Genomic DNA, 23,949 nt, shown 5'->3' with positions numbered 1-23,949 from the left:
GCAGGGGATGCCCGGCAGGTTCCTCCTCCTCGGGGCTCCCAGGACCCCAAGTCGCAGTCCATCTGGGCCCGTCCTTCATCAGTCGGCCTGGCACCTTTTCTGAGAATGTGAATGATGGTTGTGTTAGGAAACTCTGGTCTAAAACAGAAATTATAGGGTTAATTTCTCCTCTGGGAGATGACTACGTGCCTGCTGTCTCGCTGGGGTCTCAGGGGTGGCACCAGAAGCAAGCTCGGTCCCTCCAGAAGCTGCCCATGGAAGTGCGGCTGGGCCCTGGCACCGTGCGCAGGGCCGGAGTTGGCAGAAGCACAGCCAGAGCGACATGTGGTACCTGGACGGCTCATTTGGACACCTTGGCTTGCAGGGCGCTGGGCAGGTAGAGGTACCTCCAGATGGCGTAGTAGTGGGTGCCAGCACCAAGTGCCACGAACAGGTGCCAGATGGCATGGGCGAAGGGGATCCTGCCGTCACTCTTGAAAAACACCATGCCCAGGCAGTAGAAGATGCCGCCGGTCATCAGTTCCCAGATGCCCTCGGTGTTGGGCTATAGGACAAGGGCAGGCACAGGTCAGAAGGGCAGCCGGCCAGGCCATGGGCACCCAGTTGCTTGCCAGCCACCCAAACTGCGAGACGCACAGTGACAAGGTTGATGGAGCCGTGGGACATCACCAGCCTCCCAAACCCAGTTCCCCATTGTCACACGCTCCCCGAGACTCTCAGAGAGCAGCTCAGAGCTTTGATTTCTCTGAACTTACCTACCTATTGGAAAGGTAGAATTAGATTTTCATTCTGTTGATTCCCTCCCCAGACGACCATGCTAACAGAGGTTGGGCCAAGGCTGAAGCCTGGAGCCTGGAACACCATCCAGGTCTCCCCACACATGTGAGTCACCCTCTGCTGCTTTCCCAGGCTCAGGAACAGAGAGCTGGCTCGGAAGTGGAGTAACCAGGGCTGAAACTAATGCCCGTAAGGGATACCAGCGCTGCAGACAGCAACTAAACCCTGTGCACAACATCACTGTCTTCTAAGAACACAGGCTGAGCTTGGGTTTCAGCAGTCTCTGAAAGGAAGTCCATGCTGACACCAGCGCGCACTGACCTCCCGACGCCTGCTCCGTGTGCACCGACCTCCAGACGCCTGCCCCAGAGTGGACCAACCTCCCGACGCCTGCCCCATGTGCACCGATCTCCCGACGCCTGCCCCGTGTGCACCGACCTCCCGACGCCTGCCCCATGTGCACCGATCTCCCGACGCCTGCCCCAGAGTGGACCAACCTCCCGACGCCTGCCCCATGTGCACCGATCTCCCGACGCCTGCCCCGTGTGCACTGACCTCCCGACGCCTGCCCCATGTGCACCGATCTCCCGATGCCTGCCCCAGAGTGGACCAACCTCCCGACGCCTGCCCCGTGTGCACCAACCTCCCGACGCCTGCCCCGTGTGCATTGACCTCCCGACACCTGCCCCGTGTGCACTGACCTCCCGACGCCTGCCCCGTGTGCACTGACCTCCCGACGCCTGCCCCGATATGTACCGACACCTGCCCCAGAGTGGACCAACCTCCAGACGCCTGCCCCGTGTGCACCGACCTCCAGACGCCTGCCCCGTGTGCACCGACCTCCCGACGCCTGCCCCAGAGTGGACCAACCTCCCGACGCCTGTCCCGTGTGCACCGACCTCCAGACGCCTGCCCCGTGTGCACTGACCTCCCGACGCCTGCCCCAGAGTGGACCAACCTCCCGACGCCTGCCCCATGTGCACCGACCTCCAGACGCCTGCCCCGTGTGCACTGACCTCCAGACGCCTGCCATGTGCACTGACCTCCCAATGCCTGCCCTGGCATGGACCAACCTCCTGACGCCTGTCCTGACACCTGCCCCAGCATGCACTGACCTCCCGATGCCTGTTAATACAGAGTCTGGGGGCCCGGCGTGACAGCATATTGGCTAAAGTCCTCGCCTTGCTCACGCCAAGATCCCATTTGGGTACCAGTTCTAATCCCAGCAGCCCAGCTTCCCATCCAGCTCCCTGCTTGTGGCCTGGGAAAGCAGTTGAGGACGGCCCAAAGCTTTGGGACCCTGCACCTGCATGGGAGACCTGGAGGAAGTTCCTGGCTCCTGGCTTCCTATTGGCTCAACTACAGCTGTTACGGCTGTTTGGGAAGTGAATCAACAGACAGAAGATCTTCCTCTATCTCTCCTCCTCTCTGTCTATCTGCTTTCCAAATAAAAATAAATGCTTAAAAAAAAATACAGGGCCTGGGAGACAGCCATATTGGCTCATGTAAGTGGTTTCCTGCCTCCGGGAGGGAGACTTGGCAGGAGCTCCTGGTTGCCAGCCTGGGCTGTCTTGGCCATCGCAGCACTGTGGGAGCGAACCAGCAGGCAGCATCAATCTCTCACACTCTCTCCGTCCCTGCATTTCTCTAGCTCTGACTTTCAAATAAACAACTTTTTTTAAAAATATTTACTTATTTTTATTTGAAAGGCAGATTTACAAAGAGAAGGAGAGACAGAATGATCTTCTATCCACTGGTTCACTCCCCAAGTGGCTGCAATGGCCAGAGCTGAGCCTATCTGAAGCCAGGAGCCTCCTCCAGGTTCCTGACATGAGTGCAGGGTCCCAAGGCTTTGGGCCGTCCTCTGCTGCCTTCCCAGGCCGCAAGCAGGGAGCTGGATGGGAAGTGGAGCTGCCAGGACACAAACTGGAGCCATTATGGAATGCTGGCATTTGCAGGTACAAGATTAGCTAATTGAGCCATTGCAACAGCCCCTCAAATAAATAATTCTTAATGGAAAAAAAAAGTTAAAAGTAAGCCAGAAGTAATGGGGACAAAACCTGGACAAACGTGTCCCTAGCCCTCCGCATCGCAACCTTGCAGGTGAAAAGCAAAAAGTGTTGTCTAAAATCCTACCAGATCAGACTACACTCAAGTCCCACACTGTCCTATTGCTGCCACTCTCAGGTACGAACCTGCGCCTGACTCAGGCAGGTGGCTGGGCTAAGGTCCCTGCGGCCACCTCACAGCTGGCATGATTGAGACTCTGAGAAGCAAGGCCACGCAGCCTGACCGACGGACGTGGGAGGGCCCAGCCACAGCCAGAGCCTCAGCTCTGCCTCCTGGCTGCCCACCCCACACTGCAACTGCACTGGGGCAGCTGCTGCAGAACCCTGGGCCTCCGACAGGCAAGGGACAGGACCCGGCCCGACAGCCCAGGACTCACCATGGATAGGACGACCAGGGCGGGGAAAAAGCCCATCACGACGTAACACAGCAACTCTACCAACTTGTACCTGGTGGAAAGACACACAGCCGATGGGCCTCGGGGGACAGACGGTGCGGAGCCGACAGCCCAGCCAGACCATGGCACGGTGCTACCCTGTCCGGCGCTCACCGGTTGTGTGGCCTTGGGAAGTCTCCCTCCCTTTCTGAGACTCAGTTTCCACGAGGGTGAGAGGACGTGTCAGAACCAGAACAGGGGTAACCATAACACGAGGGCACTCCTGGCACTCTGCCTGGGACAGACATGACTATCTGATCCCAGCACCTTCCCCCACCCCCACAGCCCAGGCAGCTTCTCTCATCAATGCCAAGCCCTCTCGCTTTCACAGGCCATCACACTTAGGGCAAGGGGACAGTGCATCTCCCAGCTCGATGCACCTGGAATGTCCCTTACAAAACCCCTGGGTGCGGGGTCCACCCACAGGGCACCCAGGGGTACCCCCATCTCCACCCCGGCCCTGGCTTACCGCTCGTGGAAGAAGAAGACGTAGACAGATCCGACGGAGGCCATGAGCCACACCAGCCAGCGCATGTGTGAGGCCCAGGGGCCCAGTTCCCGGAGGTTCAGCCTGGGGACAGAAAGCCAAGGACAGAGTCTGAAGGGGCACCCGGGCGTCAGCCTGTGGGGGGCGGCCAGGAGAAGGGAACCCCAACAGAGGCAGCTCTCGGGACAGGCGGGTACAGTCCTGGAACGGCTGACACACGGGGTGCCTGCAGGTGCAGCACCCCTTTCCGGAAACGGATGATGGTCCCGCCGACACAGCGGCAGCGCCTGGCAGCTGCTTACGGGTCAAGCCCAGCAGCCAGAGGAGGAGGGCTGCGGTGCAGCCGGCCAGCAGAGCGCTGAGCACTGCCCAGGGCAAGGCCACAGCCAACCACTGTGCGGTGGAAAACAGCCAAGGAAACCTCAAGGTCCCCCAGCACAGGGAAATGATGTGTTTCAGAGGCGTGACAGGCTGCGCAGGCACTGTCTCCCCAGACATGGAGACGTGTGAACCCCGACGTCATAACGCTAATGGCTGATGGAGTGAGATTTGGAAACAGCACTGTGTACGCCATGTCAGTATCCCATAGGGCACCAGTTTGAATCCCGGCAGCCCCACTTCCCATCCAGCTCCCTGCGTGCGGCCTGGGAAAGCAGTTGAGGACAGCCCAGAGTCTTGGGACCCCGCACCTGTGTGGGAGACCCGGAAGAGGCTCCTGGCTTCAGTTCAGCTCAGCTCCAGCTGCTGTGACCAGTTGGGGAGTGAACCCACGGATGGAAGATCCTGCTGTCTCTCCTCTTCTCTATGAAGGTGCCTTTCAAAAACAAGCAGCCAGCCGGACTCCCTCTTTTCTTGTCTTTCAGCTCAGTGGCTGAACAACCTCTCCGTCCTTCATGTCAGTAACTTCTGACTGCCTCGCTTTCTAAAAATACCTACATCCTCTCTGGTTTCCTGAAGCTTTTCTCTAGGTCAGTATTTGGCATTCAGTCATTTTGGCATGACCTGGATTTACCAATCGATTCTAATACAACATGGATTTTTGTCCTTCAGTCTACTTCTTTTTTTTAAAAAAAGATTTTCTTTCTTTATCTAATTGAATAGCAGAGTTACAGAAAGAGGAGGCAAGGCAGCGAGAGCAGCTTCCGTGTGCTGGGTCACTCCCCAAAGGGCCACACTGGCAGGGTTAGGCCAGCCCGAAGCTGGCAGCCAGGAGCTTGTGCTGGGTCTCCCATTTGGGATGAGGGAGCCAACCACTTGGGCCATCCTCCACTGCTTTCCCAGGTGCCCTAGTAAGGAGCCGGGTCAGAAATGGAGCAGCCGGGACCCAAACCAGCGCCCACATGGGATGCCAGCACTACAGATACAGGATTAGCCTGGCACATCACTGCTTTTTCCCAGTCTGTTTCTGTAATTCATTGCTTCCACCTGGATGGCTTGTTTTTTTCTGTCTTGGGCTCTGTTGAAGTCCACTTGAAGGCCATTGTGGGCCAGCAGGAAAGCCGGGACATGAACAGAGATGGATAACCTGGACATGCGTGGTCCCTGATGCCCACCCTCAGCGGCATGGGACTGCAGAAGCTGGGGACTTCAGCATGGAGCATCATCCAAGCTTGTCCTGGGGCCAGATAAGCTGGAGGAGGCCCCGGGTCAGGAAGACTAGCAGGTGTGTGCACACACACACACATATACAAGCACAAGCACACACAGACACACAGTGCACACCAGGGGGCGCTGTGTCTCTCACTATCCCACAGGGTCTCAGCTCTCTGCAGCACCCGTCCAAAACGCCCCCCAAGGTTTAGGGGCTGGGCTTATAGTCACTCCAAGTCCCTCCTCCGAGGGGACCTCGGCAGGCCTGGTCCCGTCTAGCCGCTTCACCCTTTGGAGCAGTCTCCCTTCTCGACCTTCCTCTCTGGCCCTGCCAGCAGTGGTGCCGAGGCCTGAGCGAGAGCTGGGACCCTCGAGGGGGAGAGGATTCCCTGTTAGCAGCTCTGCCTCCCATCCCCCTGCCCCACACACCCACAGGAATCTGTCGCCAGGAGCCCCCCTGGAGCCCTGTACCACACCCAAGCCCACCTGTGTCTGGTGCTACACCTGCTGACCACCTGCAGACGGCAGCCCGGCTCCTCTGCCTCCAATGGTGGCCAACGTTGCCCACCCCTGCCCTTCCTCCTCTGACTGCTCCCCAGGGCATCCCCGGGCACTCAACCACTGCTGCTCAATAGCTCACACCCCAGGCCCCTGTGCCCAACCCACACAGCCAGCCCCACACCCCCAGGCCAGCACAGCCATCACACCCCCAGGCCAGCACAGCTCCACACCAGGCCTGCACAGCCACCACACCACCAGGCCATCAAGCCACCGTACCACCACCGGGCCAGCACAGTCCCCATATTACTGACAGCGCCTGTCAGGGACCCAAGCCCGATGGCAGCTAACAGGCATGTCTGGGCATATAGACTTGTGGTGGCGATGGCCAAGGGGGCCTTCGGAGGCAGCCTTGTTTCTGCACACAGCATGGGCTAGTCAGAGCAAAGCCATGTGCTGTATACACGGCACGGACACAGGGACATGGGTGGCCTGTCAACCAGAACTCAACATGCACTTGTAAGTGCTGTATGCATAGGAACGTGCACACGCTTACAGAGCAAATACACACACATCACAGCTGCTTTCTGATGCGTAAACCAACCCTAGGCAGAGTCAGGAAACACAAGTAAGGGAGGGAGGCAGGAGAGGTTCCTCAGCCCACAGCCCAGGCCTGGCACACGCGGGGATCGGCACAGCCCGGCCAGCGCCGGAAAGCAGCCGTGGGCCGCACGCGCAGTACTCACCAGGGCGTGTAGGAGGCCGCTATGAAGAAGTAGATGACCATCCGGTCAAACATGTGCAGGGAGTGCTCCACCATCCTGGGGGACAGAGAGGAGAGGCCGTGACCAGGCAGCCCAGGCTCCTCCGGGGCCTGGCAGTACAGCTCTGGCCCATCCGCTGCTCTTTAGTCGGCACGAATCTTGCGCTGGGCTTTTCCTTCCAAAGGTTTCAGAGGAAGAATGGACTCTGCACACCCTGGCCACGTGGTCAGGCAGCAGCCATGGGAGCAGGCACTGCGCGTCCCCCAGTGTCCACACCCAACAGGGCCGGGCAGCCTTGGGAGCGAACACTCCAGTCCTGGTCAAGACTTCGGATGATGCCAGGCAGGAGCCGCACGTGGCCACACAGCAAACTTTCAAACCCTTGAGCCCCGGAGCCGCGTACGACACGTTTGTGGTCATTTGAAGCCACATGCTGCAGCAGACTTGGTGACATCAGATGGCGGGGTGAGGGGTCAGGGCAGTGACTGGCAGCTGGGCAACCACACCCAGGGACCAAGCGTGCCACAGACAGAGACCCCACAGTTCCACATTAGGAGAGAAAAGGGAAGGGGGCGGCTGGGACACACGGCCCAGGCAGCAGGACCCATACAGTCAGAAGCAGGGACCGAAGCAGCTGCACGGGGCCAGGGACACCTGGGACCACCTTCCCTGGGACACCAGATCATGGACCCCGAGCTGGCAGAGCTGAGTGAGCACATGGCCACCCAGCGTGTGGTCACTTGCCCCGGCGTGCTGGGACAGGCACGTGGGGGTGGGGAAGCCAGGACAGCAGGTGGACGGCGGGCTGCAGGAAGGTCAGGCGCAGGAGGAGCACTGGCACACGCTACGGGCGGGGCAGGAGGTACCTGAGGTGGCTCTTCTTCCAGGAGACAGTGTGGAACACAGTGGACACCACGAAGAGGCCGCAGAGGCCAAGGCCGTAGACCCAGGCCGACAGGGTCTCCCAGTCGTCGTCCGACAGGAAATAGAGGTTGGAGCCGCCCAGGATGCTGGGAATTATCCAGAACTGCGGGGAGGGCATGGGGGGACACTGCAGCCCCCGCTGTGCCAGGCCGGGCCCCACAGTCTCCCCTAGGCACACGCTGCCATGGAGGGCCTGCACTGCCTCCTGCACCTCCACAGCAATCCACAGAGCCGGGGCCAGTGGCACGGATACGGGCACTGAAACCCTGTGTTCGATTCCCAGGCTCCGTGGACGCGCTGCTGCCTCTGCTCCTCAGGAGGCTCCTGGCCACCCCTCAGGGGCTCCTGGCCACCCCTCAGGGGGCTCCTGGTCACCTCTCAGGGGGCTCCTAGCCACTCCTCAGGAAGCTCCTGGCCACCCCTCAGGGGCTCCTGGCCACCCCTCAGGGGGCTCCTGGTCACCTCTCAGGGGGCTCCTAGCCACTCCTCAGGGGCTCCTGGCCACCCCTCAGGGGGCTCCTAGCCACTCACTCCTCAGGGGCTCCTGGCCACCCCTCAGGGGGCTCCTGGCCACCTCTCAGGGGTTCCTGGCCACCCCTCAGGGGGCTCCTGGCCACCCCTCAGAAGGCTCCTGGCCACCCCTCAGGGGGCTCCTGGCCACCCCTCAGAAGGCTCCTGGCCACCCCTCAGGCGTCCGTTAATACGCCAATGCCAAGGCCAGCGCTGTGGGGCGGTGGGCTGAGCCACTGCCTGTGAGGCCAGCGTCCTGCTTTACAGCACCGGTGGGAGTGCCTCCGATCCAGTTCCTGAGCCCCAGAAGGCCAGGCTGAGCGCCCCACGGCTTCGCGCCTGCCACCCACACGGCAGAACTGGATGGGATTCGTCCCTGCCTCCTTGGCTCCCGCCTGGCCCAGCCCCAGCCTCTGAGGCCATTTGGGGACTGAACCAAGAGATGGAATATCTTCAATCTCTCTCCCTCTGCCTTTCAAATAAATACTTTTTAAAAAATAAATAAATAAATGCCAAACAAAATCTCACTGTGACAGACATGCCCTCCCTGTCCCACCGTTCTCTGCTTTCACAGCACCCGAGCCCTCCTCCCACCAAGGGCCCCACCGCCCACAGCTCACACGTGCTGGTCCTGGTCCACCCCAACCACGCAGCTCCACGAAGGTGCCAGCCCACGGGGCACAGAACGGCTGCAGCATGAGCGACAGAATGAGCGGGTGGATGTACCAGCCCACCGAGGAACTGAGCCTTAGCAGGGTCCCAGGCTCACCTCTGCATTTTCAGCACTGGCATTGCGGCACAGCACGTTCAACCGTTGCCTGCCACACCAGTAGCTCATGTGAGAATTAGCCCTGGCTGCTCCACTTCCAATCCAGCTCTGCTACTGCACCTGGGAAAGCAGCAGAGAATGGCCCAAGTGCCTGGGCCCTTCCACCACTGTGGGAGACCCACCTGGAGCTCCAGGCTCCTGGCTGCTTCACAACCACAGCCATTTAGGCAGTGAACCAGCGGATGGAAGATATCACTTTCATAGATCTTACAGTATCACCTTAAAAAACAAACAGCGATAATGTATACACACCGGGCTGTCCATCCCGACACTGTGTGTGTGTAATTTTAAGAGTTATTTATTTATTTGGAATGGCAGAAAAAGAGAACTGCTGGTTCACTCCCCAAATAGCCACAACAGCCAGGGCCATTCCCGGCCCAAGCCAGGAGTTGCCAGGTCTCCCGTGTGGGTACTGGGGCCCAAGCACTGGAACTAACCTCCAGTGCTTTCCCAGACCATGTACAGAGAGCTGGATGGTAGGTGCAGCAGCCAGGACTTGAACCGGCACCCACAAGGGAGGCCGGTTCTGCAGGCAGTGGCTTAACTTGCTATACCACAGTCCTGGTGCCTTATTGTGTTTTGTGGTGTTCTGTGACCACTTACAGATCCTAGGACCCATTCGTCCCTGCCAGGCCACCCATCACTCCCAGGCATGGAGAAGGCATGGGCAGGGGGCTGGGCACCAAGCAGCTACTGCCGCCCTCCCGACACCTGCTGGACTGAGTGCAGCCCCTCCCCGCTCCTGCCCCAAAGTGGGTATTCCCTGGGAGTGAGTACAGGTGTCCTGTACGAGCAACACTTGGCACTCACAGCCACCCATTGTGCCAACAGGACTCGCAGGGGCTGGGACCCGCTGAAGGGTGGAGCTGAGACTCCGAGGCAGGCCCGCTCTGGCTGCCACTTTGCCCTGGGGGCTGCGGTGTGGACCTGTGACAGGCACCACGGCCACAGCCCCCAAGCTGGCCAGACACGGTGGTGAGCCAAAGGCTGCCCCCATCCAAGCAGGCACCTGACCCCCAGGCTGCCCCTCCACCCCCCACCCTGCAGGCACCTGACCCCCAGGCTGCCCCTCCACCCCCACCCTGCAGGCACCTGACCCCCAGGCTGCCCCTCCACCCCCACCCTGCAGGTGCCTGACTCCCAGGCTGCCCCCACTGCCCGCCTCAGGACGGCACCCCACACAGTGAGAGCCCTTTGCTGAGTGACTAAGCGGTGAACTGCCCCGTTCCAGCTGGGACTCCCGGCGGATGGTGGGGCTGCCATGGTGCCCTGGGCAGGCCTGGGGGCACTGCCTTCAGCCAGGCCACCATGAGATCGGCCGAGGGTTCTACCCAGGGTCCCTCCGTCTCCGACCCAGTCCCCCAGAGGCTACTCACGGCGTGGGTGGCACAGTTAGCTGCATGCTCATACTCCGTGGGCTGGTAGCGCTTGTGGGCCGGCACACGGTGGTTCATGAACCTGCAGGGAGAGGCAGAGCTGAGCGCCCACAGGAGACCTATATTCCCACCCCACCTCCCACCTGCACCCTCCCTGCAGGACACGCCCGTGGGGGCTCCACTGGTTCAGGCCTCAGCACCCCCGCTGTGGCAGCCACACAGCTGACCAGGGCAGGCTCCCCAGGAGCAGCTGAAACTGTGAGGTCTGCCTGGAGCAGGTACACACGACACCACAAATGATACACATGATCCACACATATATACACACCACATATACATGTGCACAGATCACACACATACCCCACATATGCCCCACACAGTACACCCTGCACACACCTCCCTCACAACCTCCAGCTGGGAGACACACGGGGACACTAGGGAAAGCTCGGGGGATGGAAGTGAGTGGCCAGCACAGTGCCACGTGGGTTAAGCCACTGCCTGCATCAAGCCAGCACCCCACGTGAGCACCCCTGGAGTCCCAGCTGCTCCCTGCTAATGCACCGAGAGCAGAGGAGGGTGGCCCTGGGACTCAGGCCCATGCCACCTGCCTGGGAGACCCAGACGGAGCTGCAGGCTCCTGGCTTCAGCCTGGCCCGGTCCAGGCTGCTGTGGCCACCTGGGGAGTGAGCCACCTGATGAAAGACACCTATGTGTCTGTCTGCCTGCTTCTCTCTCTCTCTCCCTTTCAAATAAATAAACAAATCCTTAAATACAAATTTGGAGAGCTCTATCTGCCAGGAAGTGGAGGTACATTGCGGTAAGCATCCCCACTCCTGGAAGCAGGCAGGACTCCCAAGGAAACTGTTGGACAGAGCTTGACAATTTGCTATTAGGTTTTCTATCACTGCCTCTACCTACACTGCCATGATACACTTTAATAGCCAAATGTTAAACTTGTAACTGTTTCTAAAGGACTACTACTGTGATAATGGGGGGGGGGGCTAGTGGGAGGGGAAGCTAAGGAGAAAGTGGTGGGAAATCCCAACACCTTAAACTACATCATGAAAAATAACAATAAAAGATTAAGTTTAAAAATGGAAAGAAAAAAAAGGTCTATATACATCAAATGTCTTCATAAAGTTCACCATGAATACATACTGTGACAAAATACACAGATCTCAGCATGTTTTTTTGTACCAAAATCAACTCCTTTAATTCCGTTTTTCCACACAACGCATCAAGACCCCCGTGGCGACCTTGCAGCCCCTCCCCACCCAGCCATGTGTGGGTGCAAAACAATAGGGTGAAGGCAGGGCAGCTCACTGAGCCCTGGTGAGTACCTGTGGATGCCAGGCTCATGGCACTGCCACCCACTGGGCACCCAGCGTGCTGGCCGAGGCCTGGCACACTCAGCACCTCCTCCAGGCTAATGGCAGTCCCACCCACAGGGCAGCTCCCGAGCGTACGCCCCGTGTGCTGGCCCAGGTCACAGCCAAGGCCTGGCACACTCAGTGAGCACCTCCTGGATGCCAGTTTTTTACCAGCATAGCTCACGGAGCATTCATGTGCCACCTTCTGCATACAGAATCCATGTATGGTGTGTGAGGGGTCGCCCAGGTGTCGCCCCTGACCTACCCACTGGAGTCCCCTCTCCTTGGTACCTGGATGATGACAGGGGGCCCAGGTCGTCCCCGCCCCCCGGCTACCCCAACTCCAGCAGTGACTCCTTGGTCGGGGTCATGTGACTCCAGACCTGCTGGGCAGGCTGAGCCCATCAGACAACTGGGAAAACTGAGGCCCGTGGTCAGCAAGCACCAGGGCCCTGGGGGCTCGGCCAGCGTCCCTGGGTCCCACCGCCTGTGGTCGGGCATCCCTGCAGGGGCAAATTGAACTCTGATCTCCAACAGGAGCTGTCCTGGGGACAGGGCCCAATCGCCCCAAGAGGGCCCCTCGGCAGGAAGTTGTCAATGGCCAGGACTGGCTTTGTCAATCATCAATACCAGCAACCTAAAGAGACAAGTGTGTGACAGACGTGTCCCTAGCCCGGGGCCTGTGGGTGGGGCCTTCATTGGAGGGTCTCAGCTGACCAGTCCTGGCTGCTCCACTTCCCACCCAGTTCCATGCACACACACACACACCCTGGCAGGTAGCAGGGAGGGCAGAAGCACGTGGGTGCCCTCTACCCCTGCGGGACACCCAGGTGGAGTCCCAGGCTCTGGGCTGGGCCTGACCTGGCCCTGCTTGTAGAAGTACTGGGGGAATAAGCCAGCAGACAGACGCGCACTCAATCTCTCTCTGTGCTACTCTTTCAAATAAATTAAAAAGAAAAAAGCAGAAGATGACGCCATGTGACCACAGAGGTACCCGGGAGGTGGCCTGCAACCAGCTGGGCCAACCCCACCTCCCCAGCCATTAGTGCCAGCCATGCGGGTCCCAGGGTGATGTCACGGTTGCCCTGGTAACTGGGCTCCCAGTAGTGCTTTATTTTTGGGCTCCACAAAACTTCTCTTGTGCCTCACTTCAGCGGTGGCAGTTGCTGGGGTAGGGAGGGAGAGAAAGAAAGAGAGAGAGAGTTCCCACCACCCCAGAGCCGTGTTAGTCCTGAAACCCCACGGCCCGGCTCCCTCCACCGTGAGCTGCCAGCAAAGCGTTTTAAGAAGCAGCTAAATTCACTCTTTCATCTAGCATTCCTTTTCAGGGACATACAGTAAAATGGATTTTTAAAAAACATTTATTTATTCTTCTTGGAAAGTCAGATATACAGAGAGGAGAGACAGAGAGGAAGATCTTCCATCCGTTGATTCACTCCCCAAGTGGCTGCAATGGCCAGAGTTGAGCTGATCTGAAGCCAGGAGCCTCCTCCAGGTCTCCCACACAGGTGCAGGGTCCCAAGGCTTTGGGCCATCCTCGACCGCTTTCCCAGGCCACAAGCAGGGAGCTGGATGGGAAGTGGAGCCGCCAGCATTAGAACCGGCGCCAATATGGGATCCTGGCACGTGCCAGGCAAAGACTTTAGCCATTAGGCTACCATGCCTGGCCCTCTTTTTTTCCAGGATGGTTTTATGTACTCTGATGTGACCATGTGACCATCTTCACCACTCACCACGTAGCATGATTGCACTCCCATCCCCTCAACTCCCCCTGCTCCCACAGGACGTCATGGAACCAGGGTTCCACAGCAGCTGACCTGTTACAACCCCACCCCACCACCCACTCCCCACCCACGGCCCAGGTTCTGCCTCCTTCCTGCTCGGCAGAAGGCCTCTGGAGTTCTCACCTGGCAGCCCCAGGCAGTTCTCCATCACACCCGGGAGCCAGGGGCCCCGACCTCTGGGGTGAGATGAGGGCTGTGTCCGTAACAGATAAAGCTCAAGACACCGTTAGGACAGAGCACGTGACGACACGTGGCACAGTGGGCTCAGCCGTCACCTACGACGCCGCCATCCCCATGGAAGCGCCAGTTTGAGTCCCGGATATTCCACTTCTGACTCAGCTCCCCACTAATGCACTGGGACAGTAGACCATGGCTGGAGTCCTTGGATCCCGCACCCACAGTGGAGAGTGAACTGGTAGACGGAAGATCTCTCTGCCTCTCTCTAGCTGCCTTTCAGATAAATAAAAATAAATCTTTCAAAAAATCAAACATTTTTGCACCCATCCCATTTTCCATGAACGTTTGGAAGTGCCCACTTATTTCCATCAACTTCTAGAACACGCACCAGGTTCTATGGATGTGAGCCGGAGAGCGGTTCTCCCTGGCAGGGCAGAGGGGCGGGAGTGGCAGGCAGGAGCCAGGCCGAGCCCCACTCCCTCCCTCCCTCCCCTCCTGACACCCCCACAGGGTCAGGGGTCCTAGGAAGGCAGCCCTCTCCCAGGAAAGGGCGCACGCCCACGGAGCTGCGGTGGCCGCCCCGCCTCCCCGGCGCTGGGCCCGTGCCTGCCGCCGGCAAGCCTGGCTGCCTCAGACAGAGAGCTAAAGAGATCCGGCCAGGCTCCCACACAAAGGGGGGTCTGTCTGACTGGTCGCGGAGGCCAAGGACAGCCCGGGCCTGAGCTGGCCCCGGGCCCGCCCCAAGCCTCCCGCGCCCCACCAAGCCCAGCTGGGCTGCTAGGGCTGCCCATTCAAGGCCAGCAGCGCCTGGCTCGGCCTCTGGGAAGCAGGCCTTGGGCCGGTGCCACCGGGAACAGGCCTGAGCGCAAAGTCCCAGGCTGGGAGGGCTGGGGCAGGGAGGGGAAACTGAGGAAGGGGTCAAGGCTGGCCAAGGCTGGGTGGGAAGGAGCCCAGGGAACCTCTGGCTGCTGGGAGTGGAGTCAGAAAGGGGCCTTCCTGCCACCTTGTCCCTCCCAAACGGGCCAGCCCTGCTGGCCAGGCACACAGTGAGCCCGGCCTGCCCCTGGCCACAAGGCCTCACCCACGGGCGGCTCACAGTGTCAGCGCTCAGCACCAGCCACCAGAGTCCTGGAGTCGCTGGTGCAGATCAGCACTTCCTGCAGTCTTAACACAAGGGAAACTTAAAACATCATCTGTTCGGGCTAAGCCTCTGCCTGCAGCGCTTGTATCCCGTATGGGCGCCGGTTCGAGTCCCAACCACTCCACTTCTGATCTAGCCCCCTGCGAATACACCTGGGAAAGCAGCAGGGGATGGCCCGGTCCTGGGGCCTGCACATGGGAGCGCCTGAAGGAGCTGCAGGCTCCTGGTTTGGGCCTGGCTCTTGAGGCTCTTCAGGAATGAACCAGGATGTAGAAGATCTCTTCCTCTTTCTGTTTCTCCCTCTCTTTCCGTAACTCCATGCTTCACATAAACTAAAAAAGAAAGAGAAGAACGGGCCCGGCGGCGTGGCCTAGCGGCTAAAGTCCTTGAACGCCCCGGGATCCCATATGGGCGCCGGTTCTGGTCCCGGCAGCTCCACTTCCCATCCAGCTCCCTGCTTGTGGCCTGGGAAAGCAGTGGAGGACGGCCCAAAGCTTTGGGACCCTGCACCCGCGTGGGAGACCCGGAGGAGGCTCCTGGTCCCGGCTTCGGATCGGCACATACCGGCCCGTTGCGGCTCACTTGGGGAGTGAATCATCGGATGGAAGATCTTCCTCTCTGTCTCTCCTCCTCTCTGTATATCCGGCTTTCCAATAATAATAAAATCTTTATAAAAAAAAAAAGAAAGAAAGAAAGACAAGACAAAACTGGGCCTGGCACGGTAGCCTAGTGGCTCAGCTCCGGCCCTTGCGGCCACTTGGGGAGTGATCCAGCAGATGGAAGACCTCTCTGTTTCTCCTTCTCTCTATAAATCTGACTTTCCAATAAAAATAAATAAATCTTTAAAAAAAAAAAAACCCCTTTAAATTGTCTGTGTGCAGGTTTTGTTGTGCCGGAGCGGGAGTTAGGACTAGTTTCCCTTCCTTCCCTGCCAGGCAGGGTAACCCCTCACTAGTCCTGCTCCCCGCTTCACAGAGAAGACACCCCCATGCTGAGGCCCTGGACCTACAGTCAGGCGGCGAGCATGGCAGCCGTGCCTGCTGTGTGACCTGGGGGAGGCTCCCGGCCCTCTCTGGGCCTCAGGCCCTTCCAGAACCTGCACTAGCCACCCAAGAGCCAGGAGCCAAACAAGAGGATGGCCAGAAGCCACATGGTTCCATAGCCATGGGGTCTGCAAGCGGCACTCAGCCAGGGCCCCAACCTCACCTCCAACACCCAGAAGCCCAGGAGCACGGGAGGCAACAGCACCAGGGCCCCAAGCAGAAGCTGAGCCGGGCTCCAGCCTGGATGGGGATGGGCCCCACAATGTGGTCACCACTGTCCCCGTGTCTGCCTCTCCCCACCCTGGAACCAGAGCAGACGGCTGATGGCGGATTCAAGACCTGGCAGCATGTGAGAGCCAAGACCAGGACCTGGCCAGGGACACTCCAGACAAGACACCAGGCCGTCAGCTCCCACGAGGGGGTCCTGCTCCATCCTCAGGGTGGGTGAGGGGAAGTCCCCACAGCTCCCTGGGATCCAGCAAAGGAGGCCCTGACAGTTCTAGAAGCCAAGGCCCTCCCACACCAGCCAGCAATTCCAAACCTTGCTGGGAACATAGCACTGGGATGTTATCCAGTCTGGGCTGAAACCTCTCCAGCCCATATCACAAAACCCGGCTTAGAGGTCCGCTCCTGGCTCCTGGCTCCTGGCTCCAGCTCACGAAGGCCCTCAGAGGCGGCAGCTCAAGGGACTGAGGGTGGCTCCATCTCGACACCTTTGGGGTGAGCCCCACAAGGGTTGAGGCCACCCAGGTGGGCTCACACTGTCCCCAGCACTCGGCCCCTGGGCTGCACTCAGAGCAGAGGCTGAGCGTTTGCTTTGGCTGCAGCGCTGGCCTACGGATCTGCCCGAGGCCGGAGCAGCGAGGGTGGACACTCTCAAGAACGGCTCAGGCAGCGGGGCCACCGACCAGTCCTGCAGGGCTCAGACCCTCCCGGGAGCATGCCGGGCCCTGAGCTCATCCTGCACCCCAAACACGTCACAACCAGGGAATCCCCAAAATAAGACAGATTCTCTGCAGCTTCCCAATCGCTCCAGGCCCCGCCACGGTAGCAGGAGGCACAGCTCATCACAGGCCATGTGCCAGCTCATGCCCCTCCCTGCCTCCTGCTGCCTGCCTCTGTCTCCCACAGCTGGCAGGCTGTGGCCAAGACATTCCCTGCCCCCAGTCACCTTCCATGGAAAATAAGAAAACTGCAATTCCTAATGAGGTGCTCAGCTCAGACTCGGGTAATGGCTGCTGCGTGACAGGCCTCTCCCTAGGAGAACCCTCCATCCCCATCAAGGACGACCCGGCCCTGCAGGGCAGCGAGATGCCTGCCAAGGGCACCACATGGCCCAGGGCACCTGCTGCCTTCCCCGGCCGACAGGTCGACCCCAAATCTAATCAAGCCCTAGCAGCACAGCTGTACAGCCGGCCTCTCGCGGCAGCCACTGGCCGTGTGCTACTAATTATATACAAATTAACCCAAACTTAATCGAATCCAAAAGCCAAGTCCCAGGGCAGGTGTCCGGTGAACAGCGGGGCCACGCCCTGGCTCCACTCCTGGTCCACCTCCCTGCCAGGGCCCACGCTGGGAGGCATCAGCCACTTGAGTCCCTGCCAGCCACAAAGAGGGCTTGCAGGCAGGATCTCTCTCTGCCACTCAAATGAAACTGTAAAAACGCTACAACGAAGCCTAGGAACGGAGCAGCGTATGCAGGGGGCATCAGGGGCTTGCCACACCGTTCTCTCCACATTCAACATGAGCAGCAGTTTACACGGGGGTGGCGGGAAGCAGCCAGAGTTGGAGTGCAGTCAGTGAAGCCACTTCTTGCGATGCTTGCATCCCAACACCGGAGTGCCGGTTCAAGTCCCGGCTGTTCCACATCAGCTCCAGCTCCCTGCTAAGGCACCTGGCCCAAGCACCTGAGCCTCAGGTGGCACTTCCTTCCCTGCCTCACCACACCCACCTCCCAGTCTGTGAGGTGGAAGGGCAGGGCATCTGAGCATGTTCAAGGGCAGACACACAGTGCAGATCAGACCTGGCTGCAGGGCTGTACCAATCCTACAAAGTTCACCAAGCCAGAACACAGAGCCCCTGCAGGGAGCAAAGCCCAGAGCCCCTGGACCCAACTGGACCAGAACATGGGCACCTCTGCGCTTCTCAGCTCTGGACGCCAAGAGCACATGCCCCCCCCATAGGGGGCAGCCGCCAACCCCCGGCAACTCCATGTGTGGCTGTGAGGAGGTGAGCCCCACCCCTTCCTTCTGCAGGCCTGGGGCTGCAGCTCGATCTTCAGCACCCTGACCATGCTGCAGGGAACCTTCCAGACAATCTCACTTCCTCCTCCTCCCCCCTGCACCTGTGCCCAAAGCTCAGCTGTGGAGGCAAGGATGCGTCCACCCGCCAGACCTGAGGGTGCTGAACGGACAGCTCCCTGGGCAGGGGCCCTTCCACATGTCCCTGCCAGCCAGGGCAGCGGAAGGGAAGGCGCTCAGACCCGTTCCCCATCCCTACCCCCGACTGCAAGCCCCAGGAGCCCAGGGCAAGGGCCTGGCAGCTTTGTGAGCTCACACCAAGGTCAGGACCTGACCCATCTCTGCCCCAGGCCATGACTGTCTGGACCTAGAACAGCTGCAGGTGCACACAGGTGTTCAGGGTAGGGGTGGTGAACACGCCTCTAACCTCAATCCTCTCTCCCACCCTGGTGTGAAACGAAACCCCTGGGCATCCAGCTCCCTGCTCCTGCACCTGGAGCGGCAGAGGATGGCCCGAGTGCTTGGGCCCTGTGCCCACGTGGGAGATCCAGCAGGAGTGGCTCGGCCCAGCCCCAGCTTGCAGGCCTCTGGGCCACGCACCAGCAGGCGGGAGAGTCCTCGGTCTCTTGGTTCTCTGCCTCTCACATTTTACAGGAATGCTTCAGACCTCCAGTTTTCCTTACAAGTCTGAATTTACACTTTGCCTTCCCAACATAACAAACTGGGGCATTTTAGAGTAGAAATACTTCAAATATTTTCATTTGTCACATTTGCTTTAACTTATATTCATGGATTTTCTCTAATTATACCATCCTATACAATCCTTTTAAGACAGATTTTGTTTATTTGAAAGGTAATCACAGAAAGAGATGGCAGGAGGGAGAATTTTCCGTCCACTGGCTCCTACCCCAAATGGCTACAACAGTTCATGGCTGGGCCAGGCCAGGCCAGAGACAGCAGCCAGAAATGCCATGTTGGTCTCCCCCGCGGGTGCAGGGCTCCAAGCACTTGGGCCATCCTCCACTGCCTTCCCAGGCCATCAGCAGGGAGCCAGGGCTGAAGAGGACCAGCCGGGAATCACGCGGGATGCTGACCTGAGCTGCCACCACTACGTTTTAACCCCTTCCACAATTGCTGTCCAAGAGAAACCTCTGCGCTCATGGAGTGGACACTGAGGTCCCCACAGCCACACCCCACCCCCAACCCGGGGTCACTCACTGAGCAGCTGCCACTATGTGGCTGACTTCTTTGTTTAATTTTGTTTTCAGGAATTCAGAGTTGCGTGTAAGTAGCTGGGCTGAGTGTTGGCACAGCGGTTAAGATGCCTCCGGCGGGTAGGGGTAAGGGAGTCCCCATATTGAGTGCCTGGATTCGGTTCCCAGCTCCACTTCCAGCTCCAGGTCCTGCTCATGCGCCTGGGCAGTCGCAGGTGGTGGTGAGTCAGACATGGGGCTCCCTGCCGCCTGCTAAGGAGACTTGGCTGCGCCTGGCACAGCCTGGGCTCCCGGGGACATTCGCGGAGTGAGCCAGCAGGTGCAAGATCTTGCTATCTCTCGTGTAAGACATACATGCAAAACCTAAAAGGAAACATAAACACTCCAAGCGGGAAACAACAAAGCTTTCATTTTACTGTTAAGTCCAAATTGCACTGGAAACTGGGACTATAAATAACGTAAGGATTTTTTTTCCCTCCTGCAACGAAGCCAAGAAAAATAAAGCTAGAGGAAATACGCAATCATGAGTAAGCGGGTCCATCTTTAATGTCTTACCATCCCGGGGACACATGCCGTGACTGAAGCCAGCCCCGCGAGACGCTGGCTGGGCGGACAGCAGCCCCAGCACAGGTGCAACCCCCCAAGTGTCCAGGCTGCTCCTGACTGCTGCGCACCTGGCCCTCAAGGGACACGGGCTCTCCCGCTGAGAAGTGTGTTGGTTGATTTCTAACTTTACATACTTGGGCAGATAGCTGTGGGCTTGTTCATGCACTCTGGCTCCACAATGCCGGGGGCAGCTAGGCAGTGAAAGAATGAATGAGGTGGGACCCGGCGGCATGGCCTAGTGGCTAAAGTCCTCGCCTTGAACACGCCGGGATCCCATATGGGCGCCAGTTCTAATCCCGGCAGCTCCACTTCCCATCCAGCTCCCTGCTTGTGGCCTGGGAAAGCAGTCGAGGACGGCCCAATGCATTGGGACCCAGAACCCACGTGGGAGACTCGGAAGAGGTTCCTGGTTCTTGGCTTCGGATCGGCGCGCATTGGCCCGTTGTGGCTCGCTTGGGGAGTGAATCATCGGACGGAAGATCTTCCTCTCTGTCTCTCCTCCTCTCTGTATATCTGACTTTGCAATAAACATAAATAAATCTTTAAAAAAAAAAACAAAGAATGAATGAGGTGGGCCCACAGGCAATGTGTTCCAAGAGGCCTGCCCATCCCTGCCCCTGCGTGGGCAGCAAGCACAATGCCCAGTTTGAATACGAACCCCTGCCAGGGTACAGTCAGCTGGCATTACCGCCATAGGAGGCAGGAAAGAAGTGGGCAAAACCGGAAGTGAATTCCACCACATGTTCCGAGGCCACAGGGAAAACAGGGATTTAAAATGTGTATCTATATGCTTGCAGCCCACTCGCAGGTCTGTGCTCGAATACCAGCTGCCTGTTACTGCAGACCAAGGAGGCAGCAGCCACTGCCGTGGGAGACTCAGCCTGAGCCCCAGGCTCCTGGCTTCCAGCCTGCTCCAGCTGCTGTAGCCACTGGAGCAGAGAACCTGCAGGTGGACGATTGTACACTCGCTCCTTCCTCTCATTGTAACTCTTTCAAATCCATAAAATTTACTTTAAATCTTTAACATCCGGGGAGGCAGCAGATAAGGATTCTAGTAGTTGAGGCCCCAGCATCTAATGGGGGTGACCTGGATTGAATTCCTGGCTCCTGACCTCAGCCTGGTCCAGCCCCCTGCGCACGGGAGCGTCTCCCCGCGGTTCCACAAGCAAGGACAGCAGCTGCTGGACGCAAACGCCTGTACTAGCTCAGGTCTGTGGAAGGCCTCTCTGGCCCGAGCTGCACAGCCCTGCACCCACCCCACACTGCCTGAACTCCCGAGGCCCTTGCAGGAAACCACTCTAAATGGCCAGGCAGCTGTTGACATCTGAGATTTCAGGGCAGAACCACCTGGTCAGCCTGTTCCCTGAGGTTCGGGCTCAAGGAGGGAAGCCGGCATGCGGGGTGCCACCGGCAAGGACTGTCCCTCCCCGGGGGCAGGACAGTGTGGGCTGCATCCGGCGGACATGAACTTGAGAAAGGCTGCCGGCGGTGTGTGTGGTGCTAGGGCAGGTGAAGCCGCTGCCTGCGCCGCTGGCATCCCACCGCGGAGACCAGTTCCATTCCCGGCTGCTCTGCTCTCCACCCAGCTCCCTGCTAGTGAGTTAGCGTATGTGGGAAAGTAGCGGAAGATGGCCCAAAGCTGGGCCTCTGCCAGGCATGTGGGAAACCCAGATGGAGTCCCTGGCTCCTGGCTTTGGTTTAGTCCAGCTCCAGCCATTGTGGCCACTCAGGGAGTGAACCAGCAGATGGAAGATTCTCTCTCTCTCTTTCCCTAACCAAATTTCAAATAAATATTTTTTTTAAATGAGTTGAAATAAAAACACATGCAAAATACCCCATACATAAATCATTCACCTTGAGCCCATGTTGAAAAGCAAAGCGCTCTGGCCATGAAGACTAAAACACACACTCATCACGAATTTCTCGTTCCTTTCCATTTTCTTAACAGCACCGGGACGAGAGCCTCGGATAGCCGCGGCGTGGCCAGCGCCAAGTCACAGCATCCATCCAGTTCCACACCACGCCTTTACAAAGGACCCAATCCACGAACCAGTCAGGGCTGCTCCAGCCTTCCAGTGGACACATCCCCGACCCCCGGACCCACCAGCCACACACACCGTCCAGCCCCGACCCCCGGACCCACCAGCCACACACACCGTCCAGCCCCGACCCCCGGACCCACCAGCCACACACACCGTCCAGCCCCGACCCCCGGACCCACCAGCCACACACACCGTCCAGCCCCGACCCCCGGACCCACCAGCCACACACACTGTCCAGCCCCGACCCCCGGACCCACCAGCCACACACACCATCCAGCCCCGACCCCGGCTGCAGCACAGGTTCACTCTAAGAAGGGGTGGTTGTCACACAGCAGGTGGGGTACCCGCAAGGGCGGTCAAAGCTCCCAGCCCTATCTGTGTACCTGCAACCACAACCCCATCCTCTTTCTTCCAAGTAAGCACAGCAGTCGTGAGCTTTACCACAGCACCTGCAGGACCCCTGCGAGGCAGCCTGGGACGGCCAGGGCCCCCGTCCCACTCCGGAGCAGCCAGACCGCAGCAGGCAGCACCTCCCACCACCCAGCTGAGAGAGGAACGGCAGCGACTTCATCCTTAAGGCTGCCCCTCACCCCCTTCCACCCAGCACGCCATGTGAAGTCCAGATGCTTGGCCTGACCTGACCCTGCCCTCTCTGTGGGCAGCAGGGACGCTGGAGGACTCGTCTGGAGGCAATGAGCCGCAGCGAGGTGAGCACGGAGAACCACGCCCACACAGCCGCCTGGACGCCACCCACCCACACAGGGTCTGTGCGCACCTGCCGCTGCCTGCACCCCCTGCTAAGCTGGGGTGGGGGACTCTGGGAGGCCACCCCAGAGCAGACTTTACACCAGTTCTCAGGCAAGGCCACCGCCCCTCTGTTTCTTAACAGAATACCAGCACTTGTAGCATCTGCGAACCTCTGTTTCCAATCCTGGGAGTTGGGACCCCGGCCTGACCACCTTACTGGGCACCCCTCAGCCTGCTAACAGGTGTCCTGGGAGGTAGCAGGTGCAGGCTCAACCGTGTGGGATACCTGCTCTGAGCTCCTGGCTCCTGGCTCCCCGCTCCCCGCTCTGGTCCAAGCATCTGGGGAACCATCCAGCCCATGAAAATTGTGTCTCATTTGTGTTTCCAGAGAAGTGTTTTTTTTTTTTTTAAGGTAGAAAAGTTTTGTTTTTGTTTCAGGATCAGGTTGCACCCACAGCCCCCCCACAGCCCCCCCACACACACACCCTGAGCCCCGGAGTTTCCCCACTCATGGGCTCCTCGGACAGGCTGGGGAGGCTGACAGAGCCCCAAGCCCCCACACACCCAATCGGTCAGAGACGACAGCACCCCAGAGCTGAGCGATGACAAGGTGGGGTCTCATCGGGGACCATGCACGGTGGCACCTGCTCCGTAAGGGGACCCTGGCCGTGGGAACGCTCTGGATCCCTGTTCCACACGTGCAAAGTAAGGTCCAGAGAGGCGACAGGGCTCGCCCACGGGCACCCCACTAAGACAGGGGCGCCGCAGCCCACAGCTCCCGCGTCCTGAGACCCACAAGCTTAGTACGAATGCTGTCTGGAGTCGACAGGCAGGCTGGCGGGAGGGCGGGCTTTCCTGGTCTGGCTAAGGGGTCCATTCCTGAGCTCGAGGTCCCCACGCTAAGCCTCCCCATCCCCTCCCGGGGACCCCGCGCACCTCTCACCTCGCGTACTTGGTCTTCTGAAAATCGAGCAGCCGGGGGGCGAACATCGCGCCGTTTCCATCAGCGCCCAGCGCGGGCTGGGAGCGCGGACCCGGCGCTCGGGACGCCGAGCAGCAGGTTGGAGGCGCGGCCGAGCAGACCCACCCAGTGGCGCCCGCAGCCCGAGCCCGAGCAGAGCCGGAGCTGGAGGCGCCGAGAGAGCCGGCGAAGCCAAATCCCGAGCAGATGGTGGCGGGGGCGGCGCGCGGGGGACGGGGCCGCTGCCAATCACCCTGGCCCGGGCCCGGCCCCTCCCCGCGGCCCTGTGGGGAGCGCCAGCCGGGAGGGGGTCTGGTTACACGGGTGGCCTCAGAAACCCGCGCCTTTCCCCCCACGCCCCGTTCT

At 59.4% G+C, this 23,949-nt stretch overlaps 1 protein-coding gene across 2 annotated transcripts; it reads right to left on the bottom strand.

The window, feature by feature from the left end:
* MMD2 (monocyte to macrophage differentiation associated 2) lies at window positions 1-23,872 on the bottom strand. 2 transcript variants are annotated; one of them, XM_058680648.1, is made up of 7 exons: window positions 23,559-23,872; window positions 10,259-10,340; window positions 7,486-7,646; window positions 6,602-6,676; window positions 3,750-3,851; window positions 3,224-3,293; window positions 1-544 (listed from the first exon to the last, which is right to left on the bottom strand). In XM_058680648.1, exons 1-7 carry the CDS (start codon window positions 23,624-23,626, stop codon window positions 341-343), a joined length of 762 nt encoding a protein of 253 aa, XP_058536631.1. In that variant the 5' UTR covers window positions 23,627-23,872; the 3' UTR covers window positions 1-340. The 2 variants fall into 2 exon arrangements, with proteins under 2 accessions (XP_058536631.1, XP_004598197.2); XM_004598140.4 differs by having other exon boundaries at window positions 23,566-23,864.
* Between the last annotated feature and the right edge of the window lie 77 nt (window positions 23,873-23,949).

This window comes from Ochotona princeps, chromosome 24 (assembly GCF_030435755.1).
Source record: "Ochotona princeps isolate mOchPri1 chromosome 24, mOchPri1.hap1, whole genome shotgun sequence".
NCBI lineage: Eukaryota > Metazoa > Chordata > Mammalia > Lagomorpha > Ochotonidae > Ochotona > Ochotona princeps.
Note: the sequence above shows the minus strand (reverse complement) of the source record. Positions and strands in the feature narration are given on the sequence as shown.

Coding starts and splice junctions, on each gene's coding strand:
- MMD2 (XM_058680648.1), bottom strand. CDS start 23,626: ATGGAAACGGCGCGATGTTCGCCCCCCGGCTGCTCGATTTTCAGAAGA. Junction 10,341..23,558: donor CCAAGTACGCGAGGTGAGAG/GTGCGCGGGGTC, acceptor CTCTCCCTGCAG/GTTCATGAACCACCGTGTGC. Junction 3,294..3,749: donor GTCTTCTTCTTCCACGAGCG/GTAAGCCAGGGC, acceptor TCTTTCCACCAG/GTACAAGTTGGTAGAGTTGC.